This window comes from Aristolochia californica, unplaced genomic scaffold (genome assembly GCF_029961685.1).
Source record: "Aristolochia californica isolate CCGP_79_NKW_82.1479 unplaced genomic scaffold, dmAriCali1.0.hap1 SCAF_2, whole genome shotgun sequence".
In the NCBI taxonomy this organism is placed as follows: Eukaryota; Viridiplantae; Streptophyta; class Magnoliopsida; order Piperales; family Aristolochiaceae; genus Aristolochia; species Aristolochia californica.
This window is the reverse complement of record NW_027181881.1, coordinates 38542594-38562570: the sequence shown is the minus strand read 5'-3', so window position 1 is coordinate 38562570 and position 19977 is coordinate 38542594. Positions and strand designations below refer to the sequence as shown.

Sequence of the window (19977 nt, the reverse complement as noted above, 5' to 3'; positions counted from 1 at the left end):
TTTGGAATTATTTATTAATAGGGATATTTTTGAAATTTTTTATTAAACCCTAACAGGGTGAACCCTATTTAAGGGGTAAGAGTAATGAGAAAAGAAAGGATTGAAGTATTAATAATTAGGTTAAATCTAGCGTAAAGAGGCTTAGAGTTCTCCTCAACGAGCTCTAGGGTTATCAAGCTTCCCTTAGGCTTGATCTTCGTTTTTGTCTTCCCCATGTCTTCCTACTACCCCTATGGTAATCCCTGGAAAACCCGTAACCCGTGGCAGATTGCAGATCCTCCCAAAGAATCCACGTGTCAGATTCGGGACCGTATCAACTGGTATCAGAGCGGGAACACAATGGGTTATTCTATATCCCAAGAAAGATGGATCGCTATGGGTAAGGAATTGGAGAAAATACGAGCACGGTTAGATGCTTCCATTGAACGTTATGGAAGGGAGAAACTTGTTGTTGCAGCAACACAGGTCATACGACCTCAAATCTCTATCTCGGACGGGCAGAACGGCCCATGGCCGAAAAAATCAAAAATTTCGTCTCGAGGGGCGGATGCAGAAAAGCAGCAGAAATTAGTCGTCCCTTGCTCACGGCAAGCCAAGCACGCAGCCATAGTCCGTTACGCACGGGAGGGGACAAATTTTCGTTCCGCACGGGAGGGGAAAAATTTCCCGTCCATAATCAAGGGTGGGGGTTCCGCCTCCCAAGACCCCTCCCCACGGCCAACCCGGTGTCTTCCGACGATTCTTCTGACAGGTGTGTGTTTCCGAGAGCCCTCGGTCTCGGAAAATTACCAGGCGGCAACACCCAAAACGGCTGCTCTTCACCACCGGACACGAAGACGACTCCGTCGGCGCCGTCATACACAACTCCGGTGGGATTCGACTTCTGGCCACCACTTCCCACACTCAATCCACCTCTCGACAGAACAGAGCAAACCATTGTTCCAAATTGGGGGGGGGACAATGTATCAGATTTTTTTTTTTTGAGGGGCTTTGTGTTTCTGTGGATGAGCACAATACCTGTGCGGATGTGGATCTTCGAATTGCAGCTGTGGGATTTAAATTTCTGGATCCCCTGTATGTTGTTCGACCACGAACTATCCGCTCTGTTCGGAGCCGTGTGGACGGAAGACGACCGTCGCCCGCCTTTGTCGGCGCCTTGAGGGAAGGAGCAGCTGTCGACAAGGTTTTGGCACTTACCAACGGCCGCGATGTTCGGGATCGGCAGGAGTATAACGCCGGATTTCGATTTTCGAAGAAGCGTCGACGACATTTCCGTCGAAGGAGGAAGAAGATGGTTCAATTCAAATTTTCCTAAGTTAGAAAAATTTCATCAGCGCATGAAGCTGAGTCGTGCACTGGACCGGGTTCCTGAACCGAGTCAACCCAGGTTCACTTGGACCAGGCCAAAAAAAAAAAAAAATCGCATCCTCAAAGGGGGTCGTGCGCCGGACCGGGTTCCTGAACCGAGTCAACACAGGTTAACTCATACCTGGACAAAAAATAAATAAATAAATAAATAATTTGGCGTCCTGAAGGTGGGTCATAGCTATCGCAGATGCTACTTCGGCACCGGTGGAGACGTCGGCATACCGACACTACTTCCGAGCTTGAGGACAAGCTCGTCTTCCAAGGGGGTGTAATGTTATGCACACAATAACATTATTATTTTAGTTGTTTTATTTAATTTACTTTATTTTATTTTAGTTTTAGGCCATAGGGGTATTTTTGGAATTATTTATTAATAGGGATATTTTTGGAATATTTTATTCATAGGGATATTTTTGTAATATTTTATTAAACCCTAACAAGGTGAACCCTATGTAAGGGGTAAGAGTAATGAGAAAAGGAAGGATTGAAGTATAAAAAATTAGGTTAAATCTAGCATAAAGAGGCTTAGAGTTCTCCTCAACGAGCTCTAGGGTTATCAAGTTTCCCTTAGGCTTGATCTTCGTTTTTGTCTTCCCCATGTCTTCCTACTACCCCTATGGTAATCCCTGGAAGACCCGTAACCCGTGGCAGATTGCAGATCCTCCCAAAGAATCCACGTGTCAGATTCGGGACCGTATCAAGTTTGTCTTATGTCTAAGAGTGATTTTACTCTCTTTTATTCTATGCTAGCAGGGTATCTTGGTAAAGAACAAAAAGACCACCAGCTTGAGGGGGAGTATTGCAAGATATGATGGACTGTCATTTTATACGGGAAGATCCTATACACTATTTGTAACAAGTTGGACGTTTATGATGTTATCTCACCCCCAACTTGAGGGAGAGTGTTGGAAGATGGGTTCAATCCCACAAGACCAATAAAGACCCACACATCCAAGAGAAGTGACATCATGGTAAATAAGAAGACTTTTCATAAAGATGATACAAGGATGTAACTATTCAAGGAGGAACATGTCTACTTATGCCTTTTCTTATGTAAAGCATGTAGTCCTAAAAGCATTATGAACATCGTAACATCCTCTAAAAAACTATAAATTGAGGCCATTGGCTTGAGGTAGAACATTCAAGTTCTCTCCCCTTCTCTTAATTCATCCAACTCTCTCTTAGCCTAAAGACTCTTTTTGTCCTCTTCCTCTTTTAATTTGCTTGAGGTTCTAATCATGGGATCCTAAATTCAACAATTATGATAATATTAGACAAAGATGTATATTTAAAAATAAATTCAAGGTTGTATTAGAAATTAGTTTTTTCAGCTTAATAGAAAATATTTCCTCCTTATTAGCAATTGCACGAGGGAGAACGAGGATAAATATCTCTCTCAGTCATTGATTCTGCATGGGGATTTCCGACGACGAGTGTCATCGAGAATCCTGAGACCGTTTCATACTATTTTTGGGACAAAGAATCCGCAAACATTTCCAAGCCTTGCTTGTCCAAAAGCTTACCTCTTCTGGCGTCACCCCTGACAACTCTAAAGGCGTTGGTTCTTCTTCTCGTCCCATCGCTGGATATGACTCTCGACGTCGGACGGTACCCTGCAATCTCCGGGTGAAATGAAGTTTGACTCTAGTCCTTGCGTTCATTGTCGCCTGTTTAGCATAGTGGAATGCAATGTGTCGCTAAAAAATGGAATCAAGAAGCGGAAAATTGAAAAGATTATCCGTTTCTTTTAACGTATATGTGGAGCGTTTATTATCCGTTCTTTTTTCCTGTTGTTTAATAAAATATCCAACTCTGTATTTGCCCTTGCCTTGGGTTTTCTGATCAGTATTTGTTCTATTCTCAACCGTTCATACTTGGAAATCGTCGTCATTCATTGAATCGAAGAGATCTCGATCAGTATGGTTTTTCGTTTGTCCTCCACCAGCGTCAGATAGATCATTAGTAGCAATAGACAGAGAGATCAGCATCAAGCCTTTCCGAGACGACCGGCCGACCGGCCTCCGGCCTCCATCCACTCCACCAGTCTCTAAGACCCGAAGAGGACGATGCACGCCTAAAATTCCCACATTTTATTGTTATTGAATTTACTTAAAATTCGAAATAGCAAATCCGTAATTTTTTAATCCAAAAAAAACTGGCTGTTTCTGGGAAACTTCGCCTCGTAATCCCTGAGGACCCCTTAACGGTGAAATTCGTAAATAAGGGCATCATGGCCTTGAGCTGTCGTTTGCATGACGAGCCGTGGCTGTCGGACATCCGAGTCGGATGCTGCAATTTGCAACGCTTGCATTAACGGTTCCGGATCGGGTACCGCATAACTAAGCCCGTTGGGACGGCAATGAGTGATCAATCCAAGTCTTACTTCGGGCAAAACGCGTCTGACTATTTTATCGCCTCCGCCGACCAGAACTCGCCAAACCTCACGTGAACGAAGTAATCCGGTCAAACGTGTGTCACCCTGGGATTTTTTGCCGTATTTCTTGCGCATCTTGGCTTTAACGTGGCAGCTAACCGCGACGCTCGAGCCACATTTCGGTTCTACCGCACTAAAAATGTTCAACTCGTTGCTACCAGATTAGTCAGGGCCAAGTATGGTTTGGGCCTCGTCGGGCCCACTTGAGCTCTTGGTATGAATATTTATTTATTCTAATTCTTTTATTTAATAAATAAAAGCCTTGCCTCGATTTAGCAGAAAAAAAAAGTGAAAAAAAAAAAAAAACTACTTTTCTTCTCGTCGCCGCCTCTTCCGTTGGCCGCATGTATCCTCGTATTATGTGAGAGAAAGAACGCCTCTTCCCTCTGCTCCCATCGTTCCCCTCTCATCCTACTCTTCGCTCACTATTTCTCCCAGAAATTCACAGTTGCTTACGAAGAAACGAGCTGGTACGAAACCCTCGCTCTGTATCTCCATGCAGAGCTTCCTCTGTTTCTTTTTCGCTATCTCGAAATCTGCGTCTTACCTCGGCGTCTCCTGCATGGACATGAACCTTACTCCGATCGACGTTCTGCGCCTCCTGCGACCTTTGGTAATCCTTCCTCAAATGTATTTGTTTGCATTCTCGCTGGTGCACGTTTGTTTTCTCAGATTATTATACTTCAAGTACAACGTTCGATTTGCGAGGTTGAAGATCGTCATCTATTTTTCCACGATTTTGGAATTTTCTTTGGTTTGACGACTGCTGTCTCGATTCTGTGGCTGTCCAGTCAACTCCTGCTTCCAAGCGTTAGATGCGATTCTGTTCTGATTTTCGGGGTTCCTCAGGGTGCATGGATTCCTGCGGTTATGAAATCAGTAAAATTTTCGATTTTTTGGGTTGAAATCATGTCGCTATTTTGCACCCATTGGGGCCTGATCTTCAGTATCACAGAATTCAACTTAAATCTTCTTATCGTTGAGGATAACAGTTGTAAATTGTTTGCCCTTTCTGGTTTTCGTTAAGCTCTTCAACTAGCTTGCCTGGTATTCAAGAGATGTCCTTGAGCTTCTAACAGTGATATAATGGTCTGAAGATGTGGATAACCTACATTTCCCTGCCGCTTCAAAGTTTCATTTTTGGTGAAAATTTCGATACTGTTGATGCTGCTTATACAATAGCTAAGCGAATCTTCATACCGATAAAAATTAAGGCTCGACTTCATGCTTTTCGCTATACCGTACTATTTTTATTTTTTTTCGATTTGCGGATGCGATTGTAGCTGCCTGCGATGTTAGAGAACTTCTGACGTCTCTTAAAAAGAGTTGGCGCGAGGGCAAATTTCCTATTTCGGCATTCTGCATTTAGCAAAGTTAATTGTACGTTCATATAAAAAAACAGCTGAATTTTCTTGGCTTGCTTCACGGGCTGAAGAAGGGCCTAAAAAAAAATAAAAAATAAAAAATAAAAAAAAGTGAAGACTTATGAAGTCATCGCAGTGAAATGGAAGTCCTTTTTTTTTTCCTTCTAATAATACTATTTTATACACGGTTATGCATTATGTGTTTCCGGACTATGTTTCTTACATGGATTGATGCATGTGCACGTTGTCACTGGATCTAATGTATTATCTTTCAGGATTTGTTTGCTGCTAAGGAACCAGGATATCTTAAGGTCTGTACACTTTGAGGTTCAATAGCGTACTCATAGCTTCTCTCTCACAGCATAAAGTACTCAGTGGCTGAAGATGATAGTAGCTGCAAGATTAAAAAGAATAAGGTGCAGTGTAATTTGACATGGTACCAGTGACAATGGCTAAAATGGCAAATCAGTTTGCAAAAGTGAAGAGGGGGCCGCTTTTAAATTGCTTAACCTGCACACTCTGTTTGAATCTCCTTAGAGAAGCAACCACCATCACTGTCTGCCTCCATACATGTAAGAATCTGTAACTCTAGTTCATATGAGGAATCTTTCCCCTGTCTTATTATATTTTATGACAAGTTAGGAGATAGCAGAACCCTTGATTTCTATGGATATATTTAGTGTTAAGAGTTTCCTGGTTTAAGATTGGCTGAGTGGCTTTGATCCTGCAAACCTGCTAATTTCAATTTTCACTGAAGGCTTGCCCTACATGTATCTTATTTTGACCCTTGGTTAATTTAACATGTCCTTTTTGCAGAGTTTATGGTAACATTTTAGTAAACCTACTTACAATGACCTATCTGTTCTCTTTTGAGTTTGGAATCATATAAAAGAGCCTGGTTATCCAAACTGACTCATTAAAAACTACCTCCATTTAAAGCTAAATGATAAGAGTTCCCAGAGCACTTGCATTCTCCCCATACCATACAATTATTATGCCCCTGTGTTGTATATATGAGTTTCCTTGACAATGTCTGTAAGACAACTGCAACAATAACAGGGTATTGAGTTCTCGAGCTATTTCTTGTTAGCACGAAAAAACTATGACTTTTGCTTTCTGTTCAACTGGAGAATAAAGTCTGCCCGCATTTCTTTGTTTCTTTGAATTATTTTGTAATTCATTTAAACACTAGTGTCATTTTGAGGTGTTAGCACATAATTTAGTATATTAAATCACCTGTGAGACCTAACCTACTTACTGTTATATCTCCCTGATTATCTCTACTATTGAATTAAAGGCTTGATAAATGTTTAATTGCTAATGTATAAGTCTCCATTTTGCTCATTTTAATTGCTTATGGACTTATTTGTGTTGAACGATCATTCCCGTTGAGATGGATCTGATGGAAACTTTATGTTGTTCTGACAACATTTTAGTTTTTATGTTTCAGTTTGCAAAGACTGTATATACCAAAAGCTTGAAGAGGATGAAACGTGTACCTGTCCAATTTGTAATGTCTACTTGGGATGCTCACCTTGTGATAAATTAAGGTGGTTTCTTATACCTTGAATTATGGCCTCACTTATTGTTCTTGGGATTGTATACTACAGATATTTCTACTGAATCAATTTGTACAAATACATCCAACATTTTTTTTCATAAACCAGGCAGTTACATGTTGCTATTTTATGATCATGTGAGTCATAATTCTTTTCCTCAATTGTTCTTGGGTGCATGGGTCACAAATTTTTTATTGGAGCAAGTTCATTCTTTGTTTTATGTTTGTCTTCATTGTTTGATGTTCGCATATATGGGCTTGCCGTAAACCCGTTCCTTAAAGCTTTGAGCCCTGCTCGTTCTTGTTCGTAGAATCGAGACACCTTTGTGCCAGATTAACAGTTTTTTGTCACATATCGAACCCCTGTAAGAAAGTTTCTCATGGGCTTCGTTATCCTCTATTATTAATTCCTCAATTTTTTGCAGCATTGAAAGCAAGTGGAGTGATAATTCAAACCACCTATAAGTCTTTTGAAACTGAAACACTTCCCTTAATAGTTTGGAACCACTTGTAAATATTGAAATTTTTTGCAGCTGCTATGATCATTAGAGCATCAAATTACAAAAGAGTGTTCAAGCCTCGACATATATGTACGAGAGACTTCAAAAGGAGATATACAACATAAAAAGATATGAGTTTTTAGTTGTTATCTCTGATCTTGTTTTAGGTGGATAAAACCTTGCCTTGGATAACATTTCTTCCCTGCTGAATATCATTCCTATTTTGTTCAGCATGGTGATGGTACTCTATGGACCTGCAGTTCTTGTTGGTCAAGAACCATTTCCGTGGACAGTTCCTGAGTTTATCCACAGATTTCTGTTGATGTGCTTTATAAGTTTCTGTTTTCCTTTTCAAAAAGAAGTTTCTGTTTTCTTTTTGAGGGCAAAGATGAGGAGCAGTACTGCTTGTTCATGGATTCTATGTGTTGTCTTTACATTATACAAGGGTTTTAGTTTTACAGTTTTAATTTCTGGTTCAAGGCTACTTGAATATTGCATATCATATCAACTTCTTCCACCCCTATGACAACTTTATGTGAATTAAATGCAATCGTCTATTTCTGAGTATCTGATCCTCAATTCTTGTTATTGATTTGCATTTGGAAATTCTTTTTTTTTTTTTTGGATTAACTGGCTTAATTGTAGCACATATTACATCTAATATGTGTGGAATGGGCCTTTGGTTCAATGGCCACATGGTAGGACTTCGATTGTCAGGTATTGGGTTCAAGTTTCACCACGGTAAGGGGCTTTAGCATTCCGAAAAAAATTATTTATAATATTCTGATAAAAAAACTTTGTCAAGGTTTTAAGATTTTGTTGGCCTCCTAATTTTTTATGTCAACTCACTCTCTAGAATGCTTCCTGTGTTTTTGGACTGCCCCTAATTCATGTAATGGTTCATGATTTTGTCCACAGACCAGATAATAATCTGCAAGAACTAAGAATGAAAATATTTCCTCTAAATAAGAAGAAGGAACAAGAAACTTCACCGACTGTTACGACCACCACCAGAAGAAAGGAAAGATCTCTGTCATCTCTTGTTACAAGTACAAATCCCATACCAAAAAAACGCTGTCTGGGCAGAACTAGAACCTTATCCAGGAAGACGGCCATGTCTCGGCCTAACAAGCTCCATTCTGACAGAGATGCAGGTGATGGTAGTAATCACACAGATCAGAGAGAGTCACCAGAACACTCAAATGCCTTCTCTATTGGTACCAAGAAACAGGTTTTTCACCATACACCAAAAATTTTGTGTTTATACTGCTAAAATAAATCTCAGTTTATGTACTAATCTTCTTTTACTTTCATTTTTAGAGAGTCTTGGCTGAGAAAGAACCTTGTCAAGTTTCTTCTTCTCATCAGGGTGCTTCCAGTAAGGATATTGAGGAGGGTTCCAGTTGGGACAGGTTAGCTTTTCTTGCAGAGGCAGCAGATAAGACAGATGGTGCCAAGCTTGCTTTATTGGGCCTCCCTGCTGTAAACAAGGAAGACTATGAAAAATTAACTGTCAAGAATAAAAGGAGGTTTAGGAGAAGAGCTCGTGAATCTTTCTCTTCTGAATCAAAGATGAAAATTGAATGCCATAATTCTAGTGGAGAAGATCTCAGACCTGACTCAAATGGTGATGTTGAGGGTGAAAGCTCAAGGCAACTGAGTCTTCCATTGAAGTCTGGAAACAGGTCTTCTGAAATAAATTTCAGAAAGCTGTATCCTGTTTGGTTCACCCTGCTTGCTACAAAAGATCGGTAAGGACACTGCCTGTTAAATTGAAAACTTGTGGGTTTTCCTACTTAATAGCATTTGACGTAAATTACCTTATCTCTTCTGATCCTGCACGCAGGAATGGAGATTCTTTACCACAAATACTAAATTCACATATAAGAGTCAAGTAAGTGGAATTGTTGCAATTGTGACAAACTATCTCGAGCCTTCTTGTGTGTAATTTTCAGATGCAGACCCTAAGTTCTGGAATAATTGCAAACCTGGGTACAAGTACGTCGTGTGCTTAATATTGGCCATGTCATTTTTATGTCAAATAATAATGAAATCATTGAGTACTATCTAGCACTCTGTTGTTGTGCTCTAATTGCATTAGTTTGAAATGTTATTATACATAGAGAACAATTTTAATGTCTGCTGCTTCGTCATTTTGTAGAATACCAACATTATTCTTGTTCCTTCAAGTGAAAAACTAGTGAAAGAGATGGGCTGACTCTTCCATCTTCTCCTTTTCTACTATCCCAGCTCTGAGAGAGGACATGAAAAGAGAGAAAGCGGGGCTTCACCTCTCTATGCAGATGCAGAGGTTGGAGTTCTGCAGGCCCTTTCTTCCTTCCTACTCCCTTCATTCAGTAGGCTAGGAAATTGGGAAGGGGGAGGCCCCACCTCCCCTCTCTCTCTGCACAGACGAGAGAGGAAGGAGGCATTGGGAGGTCCTCCCATCTCTCCTCTGTTTTGTTAGATAGGAAGGGGAAATGGAGACCGTTCTCTTTTTGTTCTTTTCTTTGTACACAAGTAGCAGGTGGAGCCTCTACCCCTCCCCCCTTCTCCCCTGATGTCACAAGGCGGGGGAAGGGTGAGCTCACCTCTTCCCTTTCCCTTTCTTCCTCCTGCTGTTGCATAGGGGAAAAGGTGTCGTTTTAACTCCTTTCTTGAAGGATGGTAAAAATGTCTTTTTAAAAGATTGAACACTTTAAGACAATGTGACTGTTTTATCCTTCATATAAAAATATTTTTAGACAGAACTCTGATTGGACTGTTTTTGTAATATGACATAATTGTGACTGTATGTGATATTTGGTAAAAAATTAAGAGTGGCATTTGTAAGTTTAATTTTTCTTCAGTTGTCCTTTGAGAATGGAATACTTCAGAAGATGACTGACAGGAGCACTCTTCTAGCACTAATGTCAATGGCTTCATGAGAAATTGATTTGAGATCCTGAAAAAGATTTATATCAAAATGGAGAGGAAGGAGAGGGTTAATTTTTTTATTCCACCCCATAAATGAGAAGAGGCAAGCTGACAAGCAGATGAGAGATTGCCCTGTTGTATTCCCTTATCTTTTGACAAAATTGCCATTACTCCAAAAGAAAAGAACAAAGAAAGAAAGAGAATAGCTGGAATCAGCAATTGTTCAGTGCGTGAGATCATTAAGTTGAATTGTTTTCTCTTAATTGTATGATAAGGTTCCAGACAATAATGTTAAGGTCTTGCATAAAATTATCTTGAATAACATATGACCTGAATTGGAATAGTGTAGAAATATTTGAAGGTCAATGTAGTGAAGGAACTAGAAAACAGTGGAGCAGATTTTATGGGGTCCCTGAAGGCAACTCCAACATAATAGGGACAAGATTCTAGAAGTGATGATCAATTTGATCTGTAATGGGAAATGAGGCCTGACAAATCCCTTCTGTATTGAAATTATGATAACAGTTTGCTATCAAGTAGAACTAGGCTTGCTATTTGTAAAAAATCTCATTATCTTGACTGATATACATAAATGCGTAAATTGCTTCACATGGAAGTATTCTAAGATGTGAAATCTGACTTTACTGTTCATTTGTCTTGCACAAAGTTCTGCACTTATATTGAACTTGGTGTTTGCCCCATTTTATACATCTTGAGGCATATTTCTATATTAACAATACAAAATAGTAAAGTTCAAAAAAAATCCAAATAGTAACAGGCCATAATTAACTGATAATCACTTTGGTGGATAAAAAATTTCACCATTCTATAGTTGTTCATGCACTCCATATCTCAGGCTGGTTTTCTGAGCGTGAGAGTTGTACTGGGAGCATAATCCCATGTTGGTTTGAAATTGAACAAATTCTGTATGTTTTAGTTGGGAGAAGCCCCGTAACTATAGATACTCAGAGAAACCCAGCACAACTTTAAGAATCACCTTTTTTCTTTATGCGCCTTCTTATGTTGGAAATTTTCATTGGCAAAGTTGTTTATCTGTCTTAGTTTGATCTAGAATTAGTTTCTGTCTTCATATAGTGTTAGGGTGGTTTTCAAGAAACATTTTATTTACATCAGCAGTTCTAGTTTCTCCACCCAATTTTATAGGGCGCTTTATACCTAGTACTTATCATCTAGTCTGCAACTGGACCTCATGCTTAGTCAGTGGATATTAGCTGTGATCTTGCTGTTTGACCTTTTCTTCCAGCTGATTGCGATTGACTTTCCTTTTTTATTTTTAGCTTCAGTTCTAGCATGCATTTCAGTTTGACAACTTTTATTGAAGTCAGTCTTCTTCAAATGTATATTTTATACATATAAATAATTTCTTTCTGTAAGATTTTTTATGTTTTGGCCAAGCACACATTACATTTGCAATATAATTTTGAGTTAACCAGTCAGTTCAAGTTTGATATACAAACACCCAATATGCCCTGACCACCTTTTCAAGTTTGACTCTTATCATTTTCTTACAACTCATAGTGAGCCATTGACATGCAGGGATGGAACTATGCCTCTATCATACGTCAACAAGTACCTTGCACACAAGCTCAATCTTGATGAATCTGAGGTAATGGTTTATGCCTTTGTCGATTATTCGTTTCCCACATTTCCTTCTTCCATCCTCTCACTCTTGAATCAATTCAAGATATCCTCTTCAAGAAAAATAGCATATCCACTTCAAGAAAAATGGTCTATTGGAAGACTTCCTGAGATTTTCAAACCTGTTCCATATCACTGTGCATTTCTGCTCTCTTTTTACTACAAATGGGCTTCTATGATAATATTTATTGATGAGGAGAACGGCCTTGTGCAGGTTGTGGTCACTTGTTGTGGTCAGTCCTTGGTTTCAACCGCTCCTTTGAGCAGTGTAGGTGATATTTGGGTACAGCATATGGTAAAGAAGGGCAAGGGAAAGGGGTCACGATCCCCGAATCCCAAGCTAGACCCACCAAACTCAGATAACATACACAACTTCGTGATTGTCTTGACATATGGCAGGAGGAGATGAGACCTCCTAAAAGATTACAATTCTCAGAAAGCACCTGGCCCAGAGATAAAGATGGTGTCTGTCCTTCACTTTGACGTTTTATTATTTTTTCATTTTAGTTATTCGTAAATTTTTCAGCGCAACCTCCAAATCTCTCTGTGGACGAAGGCAGGAAAATTTATTTGATTGGTGTTTTTTAGTGATTGTTTGAGTGTGTTCGTGGTCGCTGTATCTGTCAGTAATTGCACAGATTCAGAGACGAGTTAGAAGAAAATTAACTCTCTCAAAAGCGTTCCGGTACTTTAGGATCCAATTTATATAAACTCTTCATAATGGACTAAATTCAAAAAAAAAATTGTGTAGATTTTTTTATTGGAGTGGGTAATGAAATGCCCAATATCCATTTTAATTTCTACTTTATAGCCTTAAGATTCTGCTTTTCCAATCTTCTCTGCATTTCATCAAATGATTCTTTCTCCTATACAGGTTGGTAATTGCCAATTAATCCCTCAATCTTTTATTAATCGCGGCACGGCCCGGGGCAACTATCAAACAAAATGGCATAATTCTCTTTAAATTCAAATATATGATTTAATTCAAATATACCCAAATTTTTGCCTTGCTTATCCATTTATATTGAGATACAAAATAAAGATCCTTATCCATTTAATGTTTCTAGTAAAATCTCTCTTTTATTTATATTTTACTTAATTAATAGAATAAATATGGGTGTTTTGTACTTTGATTACCCATGTAGCTAGTTTGATTAATGTGCACATCATGAAGCTTGGATAATGTCGAATGAAGTATGCATTATGCTAAGCACCTTATTCACATACACTTAACCTATTTCATGCAATATTTGGATTATAGACACAAGTTGAATTGTGTTTAACTAGGCCGATCAAAACTGGCTAACCCAGCAAGTTATCTACATAACAGGTTGTTTAGAAGGGGGAGAGAGTAGTTTTTCTCTTAATCTTGGGTGTGTTCACAATATTAATTACAATTTGATGTGAAATTTTTATACAAGCATTCAAATTACAAATAATATACAAATTTTTTTATAGTGATTCACAATCTTATTTCAAATTGCTAATTCATTCCCAAGGAGCTTTTACCTCGGAGTTAAAAATTTATTAAGCTTGGGTTACTAAGTAATACTTAAAAGAAATTGTCTCCGAAGCCATTTACAATGCTGCCCACATATGCACTTATACCACTTAATTGGCTAGAGTAGTTAACTTACGAAAGCTCTCCCCCACTTAGGAATACAATACCAAACTAAGTTATCCAACCTAGGTCAACAAAGGGGTTTTTCAATAACTAACTAGACAATCTTGTTTAGACCCAAACAAGGATTTGCAACACAAACTCATTATGCACACTTGGACTAGATCCAAGAATGGGACTTTTCAACACCTCCTTCCTATACAAACACTTTGACTAAACAATGGTAGTAGCATGACTTCACAACCTTTCCTTGAGGAATACAACCAGTAACTAAGCAACAACTTAGATCTACAAAGAATTTTACAATACCTCCACAACTCCATGGCTACTCTCAATCAAATTGAGATGAGGGTAGATTAGACATGCCTTGTCAAAGCTATACTCAACTTGCAGGGGTTACTTGCTTCGACTTCAACACATGCAAATGTTTCTCCAATGCGTATATTTAGTCATTCAAGCGCAAACAAAAAGGCACACAATTCGTAAATACCTATTCAATGTAAATAATAGCTCAACAATGTCCTTAAATGACCAAATATTAAAATCTAAGTTCAATGTAAATCAGATTAGTTTTTGAATTAGGAGAGTTATAAAGCAGCTCCACATAAATTTAATTTTACAATACAACCACACTAGTCGAAGATCTAAATCTTTGAGTTCAGATTTACAAGCCCATGGTCAATAAAAAGTTTTTAAAGTGTGAGAGCAATGATGCTTTGATTTCGAAAACAGCCCCCAAACAACAACATCATACAATTGCTCCAAATGTACTACATAGTTTCAAATCAATATAAAATTTTCTTATGCTTGCTAAGACAAATAACACGATTTCAAAGTAAAGGTGAAAGAAGTCTAGCAAGAGTTAAGCTAACCAAGTAGAATTTCAAAGTATGGACTCAAAAATATGTAGCTCTTAGGAAACTTGATGTTTGAAAGATCAAATCCAATCTCCAAATCATTTTCAAAATAAGTACTTAGGGGTGACTGATTTTATAGGGAGTCAACTGCAAAATTTGGGGTTGTTGGAAGATAGTGCCCAAGCCCACACGACCAAGGAAGACCCACATATATAAGAGTATTATAAGATGGGTCACACTACCAAAGAAGGCCCACAAGATGGGTCCAAGCATATAAGTAGGACCCACAATGATTACCATGAGTTATCATCCTTATCACATCAGTTGGAAGATCAAGAAGGACTCAAGAAAGTATCTTTATCTAATGGTCACGTCCAAGAAGAGTTTGAGTTTGAGTTATGTTTTGCTTTTATCTATATTGAGTTATTTAATTATGCTAGGACTTATCTTTAAGTATTAGAGTTTGGGTGTAATTGGGACAAATGTAGTTTTATTATAATTGGACTATACTACCTTCATCTATTATAAATAGATATTCATGTACACTGATTACAACAAGTCAATGAAGTTTTTCTCTTTCTCATAAATTCAACATGGTATCAGAGCAGGTTGTGTGAGTTGACTTGGTCAACCCACAGAGGTAATGTGATCCTTTTCTCTAAACCCTAAACCCTATGTCTAGGTTTGTAGTTTTTTTTTTCAATCCCTTTACCCATAGTTTTCTTTGTGTTTTTTTCATCCATACATAGTTTTTCATATTGAAAATTATATATTTACGGAAATATATTTGAGTCTAATTTCCAAATAAAAATGATTGTTTCAATTGGAGTTATCTATAGAGAGATATTGATATTTGAATGAGCGAAGGTCGGATTGCAAAAAGGTTCGAACAGCAACAGAAAGCTTCAGAATCTGAGGTATTTATTGCAATCAAGAACTAGACTTTATATGGAGAAATATATATCAAAAGAAATATCTTTAAGTTTATTCTTTTACCTATTTAACCAATTTTTTACCTGAGTTATCTACAAAGAGAAATCGATATTTGAAACAACAAAGGTCAAATTGAAAAAGAGGTTCGAGAGATAGCAGAAAGCCTCAACTTACGAGGTATTTTATGCTATCAAGAAAAAGACTTTATATGGAGAGTTATATATCAAAATAAATATATGTAAGTCTATTTTCTTACCTATTCTATAAATTCTTGGTATGATGTTTTTATAAGAAGATATTGATCTTGGAAGAGTCAATGGTCATTCTAGAAAAAAAAATGAGAAACCGTACGTAGTTCGGCCAGATGACAAAGACCGAAATCTATCAGATTATTTATCTTCTGATAATTATATTTTATGAAGAGATGTTATACTTGGATGAAATTTATTTAAGTCTAGTTTCAGATAAAGAAAATTTCATGTCAATCTGATCTATATTTAAATATATAGTCGCATTGGAAGAATCAAAGGTCATACTGGTATTATCTTGTATTGAAAAGTCTGAATTTATGCCCATTATTTTGAGTCACTTTTTGAGTTGATATATCAGAAAAATATCTCACTTCTCCCTAGTTTGAGGGATTATTTATACATCTCTGTTATTTGGGCTTATTGCTATATCTATGATATTTGGTTAAAGTTGGGATCACTGCTATTACCTCCTAGCTTGAGGGGGAGAAGTAGAAAAAGTACAAGAAAGAGGTATTTTATTTCATATTTTATGAATAAGTTTATGTGACCAAAACATTCAAGAAAGGGGGTGCACAAAATATGAAGTTTGTGCATCTAAGAAGAAATTTTTATATCGGATTATTTCATGGGTTCTTTTACAAAGTTTATTATTTGGTTCGTGTTATATGTGTTGGAAGATGGTTGTGTTATATACAACTGCTGTTATTATGTCTCTTTGGGGACATTATTATTGAAGAAGAGGTGACCTCATATCATCATTTATTTTACCCCATAAAAAAATATCACAGTTGGAAAACCATGAAGAAGGATACCCTATAAAAAAATATCACGTTTGGGAAACCATGATGGGCCTTGTAAAAAAATATCATGATTGGAAAACCATGACGGAGGAACTTAATACCCTGTAAAAAAAATATCACGGTTGGAAAACCATGATGGAGGATACCCTGTCAAAAAATATCATGGTTGGGAAACCATAATAGGCCCTGTAAAATAAATATCACAGTTGGGAAACCATGACAGAGGAGCTTATTATTGCATCTATGTTATACCCCCCTGAATTGGCCAACTGGGTCTCAAGGAAGAGAGCACCTACGTGACGGGGAGTGTTGGAAGATTGGAAGACATCCATTTTATACAAAAAAAAAAATTATACATCATTTGTAGCAAGCTGGGAGCTCTTGATGTTCTCTCACTCCCAGCTTGAGGGGGAGTGTTGGAAGATAGGGCCCAAGCCCACACGACCAAGGAAGGCCCACATATCTAAGAGTATTATAAGATGAGTTACACGACCAAGGAAGACCCACATATCTAAAAGTATTAAAAGATGGACCACACGACCAAAGAAGGCCCACAAGATGGGCCCAAGCACATAAGTAGGACCCACAATGATTACCATGAGCAGGCATCCTTATCACATCAGTTGGAAGATCAAGAAGGACTCGAGAAAGTATCTTTATCTAATGGTCACGTCTAAGAAGAGTTTTAATTTGAGTTATGTTTGTCTTTTATTTATATTGAGTTATTAAATTTTGCTAGGACTTATCTTTAAGTGTTAGAGTTTGGGTGTAATTGGGGCAAATGTAGTTTTATTATAATTGGATTCTACTACCTTCCTCTAGTATAAATAGAGGTTCATGTACTCTAATTATAACAAGTCAACGAAGTTTTTCTCTTTCCCATAAATTCAACAGGGGTGAAATCAACTCAAATAGACAAATATTCAATGTTCAAATTTTGAACCATTTAACTTGGAAAAATACATTTTTTCCTTCTACAAAGATTATTGAAATTGTTGGAAGACAGGGCCCAAAACCACACGACCAAGGAAGGCTCACATATACAAGTGTATTAGAAGATGGGCCCAAACCCATAAGACCAAAGAAGACCTATGTAACCAAGAGATGTAGAAAATGGGCTCAAGGCGCATAGATCAAGGAGAAAGCCCATAGGCCCACATACAGTGATGGTAGGATGATAAATAAACGGTCATCTCATAGAGATACCATTAATGTAATTATGTTAAAGTTTCTCCCAATGAGTTTCTTGCCCTTTTTCTCCCTGATCTAAATTCGTCCTAAAAATCAACATGGTATCAGCTTTGGTTATCTGGATTCACATCTATAGTTTTTTGGATTAAAAAACTCTTATTTTTTCTTTGTTCTACCATTGCTTAGTTTTTTTTTCTCATCGTCTTGTTAATTTTTATTGGCTCATTTATTGGAGGGGATTCGAATTCTTGTTTTCTGTTTTTCTAGTTCTTGGTGTTTTGAGTCTTGTCTTTATCCGCCAATAGAGTAGGAGAGGAGGTTTGGGGTATTAATGGCGGTTCCGTCGGTATTTCTTGGTCCTGATCAGTGAGTCTTTTAGTTGTTTCTTATTTAAGTTGAGGAGTTGCGGAGCTTTGATGGCGGATTTCATGGCGATTCTTTCGCTGGTGATCTCCAACTATGTGAAGATGCGTGGGGACTGAGGCGCTTGCGATTAGGTTTTCGAAGCTTTACGGGATCAACGTCTACGAAGACGAAAGAGAGTTGGCAAAAGTTGCGGCTTCTAGGGTTCGGATTTTCCCGTTCTGTGACGTCGACGATACCGTCCATCAGAATGAGGCGGTCCGCCCGCCTGTTTGTCCCCAAGTCTGTCAAGATGTCCCCGGATGCCGATACCGTCAGAGTTTTGCGTTCTGGCAAGCGCCTGTTGTCCGACACCGCCAAGACACATGGAGAGGATGACGATTGGCTGAAATTGCTTGGAAGTCCTGGCGTGGAAGCGGCAGATTTCCGCCGCTGGAAAAGGGAGAACAGATGGCAGGAGAAGGAGACAGCGACCACGGCAACGTTTCTACGGGGAAAGTTTCTCTTCCTGACTGCTTCTCCGGGATCGTCGGCCCGAACGTTGCTGCTCTCGGAAAGTTTCCTCCCGAAGAGAAGCTCTGTTCGATGATAATCCTTTCCATTTTTCGTTTCCTGTATGAGAATCCAGAATCCGGTTTTTCAGTTTTCTACTGCTTCCTCGCGGAACATCATCCGAGTTCCTTCTACTGCTAGGCTATCTTCGAAAATAATTTTTGGAAAGCTCCTATACAGATTTTTCGGAAACTAATCTTCTGAATTGATATATTTTGGGAAGTCTCTCACTGTTGTCCCGGTTCTGCTCAGCGCCAGCTCTGCCGCGGGGAAGAAGACGACCGTGGCCAGATTTAAGATTTCCTGAGTTTGGAAATTTAATCAGCGCTGGTTCAGTGCCTGTGAGACCCGGACTCGACTCGCCCGAGTCAAGCCAACGAGCCAGTGAACCAGCAAACAAAGGGTCGTGGTTCTGGCCAGACCGAGTCAACTCGGATCAACTCGGTCCTGGACCGGCTCGACTCGGGTTCGGGTCAACCTGACTCGGGCCACTTAATTTCTGCCTCGATAAACATGCACAAGATTTCGGCGCGACTCTGTAAATTTTATTTCTAGCTGGATTTTTGTTTTTAAAGAATTGACAAATTATTCCTTAGTCAGTATATTATTTGGTCTAGATATGATCATTGGATTATTTCATGGGTGATATTACAAAGATTATTTCATGTCGTGTTAAATGGGCCCAAGCCAAGCTTATTTTAGCTACTACTATTGTGTATTTTTTATGAGACATTATTATTGAGGAAGAGGTAGCCTCATACCATTATTTATTGTCAACCCTGTCAAAAATATCAATTTTTTTTTTGGTTGGGAGTCTATGACGGAGTAACTTATTGTGTTATTTATTGTCAACCCCATAAAAAATATCAAATTTTTTTGTGGTTGGGAGTTCATGATGGCGGAACTTCATCCCTGTCAAAAATATCAAATTTTTGTGGTTGAGAGTCCATGACGGAGGAACTTCATTCCCGTAAAAAATATCAAAATTTTTGTGGTTGGAAGTCCATGATGGAGGAACTTCATCCCCGTAAAAAATATAACATTTTTGTAGTTGGAAGTCTATGACGAAGGGACTTATTGTTATATTTATGTTACTTCCCCCCCATTAATATCATATATTAATCTACCACTTGAGAGTCGTTATCCTGTGGAGGGACACGGTGGTGGAGGTGGACACTTCATAGCAATATCTTAGCAGCTAGGAGTGATTTACTCTCACTGATATTATACCAGCTGGGCCTCATGAACGAGAGCACCAGTGTGAAGGGGAGTGTTGGAAGATGAAGACATCTTATACAAGAAAGATTTTATACATCATTTGCAGCAAACTGGGAGTTCATGTTGTTCTCTCACCTCCAGCTTGAGGGGGAGTGTTGGAAGACAAGGCCCAAACCCACACGACTAAGGAATGCTCACACATACAAGTGTATTAGAAGATGGGCCTAAACCCATGAGACCAAGGAAGACCCATGCAACCAAGAGATGTATAAGATGGGCTCAAGGCCCATAGATCAAGGAGAAGGCCCATAGGCCCACATAAAGTGATGGTAGGATGGTAAATAAAGGGTCATCTAATAGAGATGGCATTGATATAATAATGTTAAAGTTCT

The 19977-nt window shown here is 38.5% G+C and overlaps 1 protein-coding gene across 1 annotated transcript; it reads left to right on the top strand.

Annotated features, from left to right (window-relative positions):
• Positions 1–4366: 4366 nt before the first annotated feature.
• On the top strand, positions 4367–12390 carry LOC137957144 (E3 ubiquitin protein ligase DRIP2-like). The gene is made up of 8 exons (XM_068804875.1): positions 4367–4415; positions 5442–5738; positions 6617–6716; positions 8143–8455; positions 8545–8975; positions 9071–9118; positions 11698–11767; positions 12014–12390. The coding sequence occupies exons 2-8, from the start codon at positions 5600–5602 to the stop codon at positions 12206–12208; spliced, it is 1296 nt and encodes a 431-aa protein (XP_068660976.1). The 5' UTR covers positions 4367–4415; positions 5442–5599; the 3' UTR covers positions 12209–12390.
• The last annotated feature ends 7587 nt before the right edge of the window (positions 12391–19977 follow it).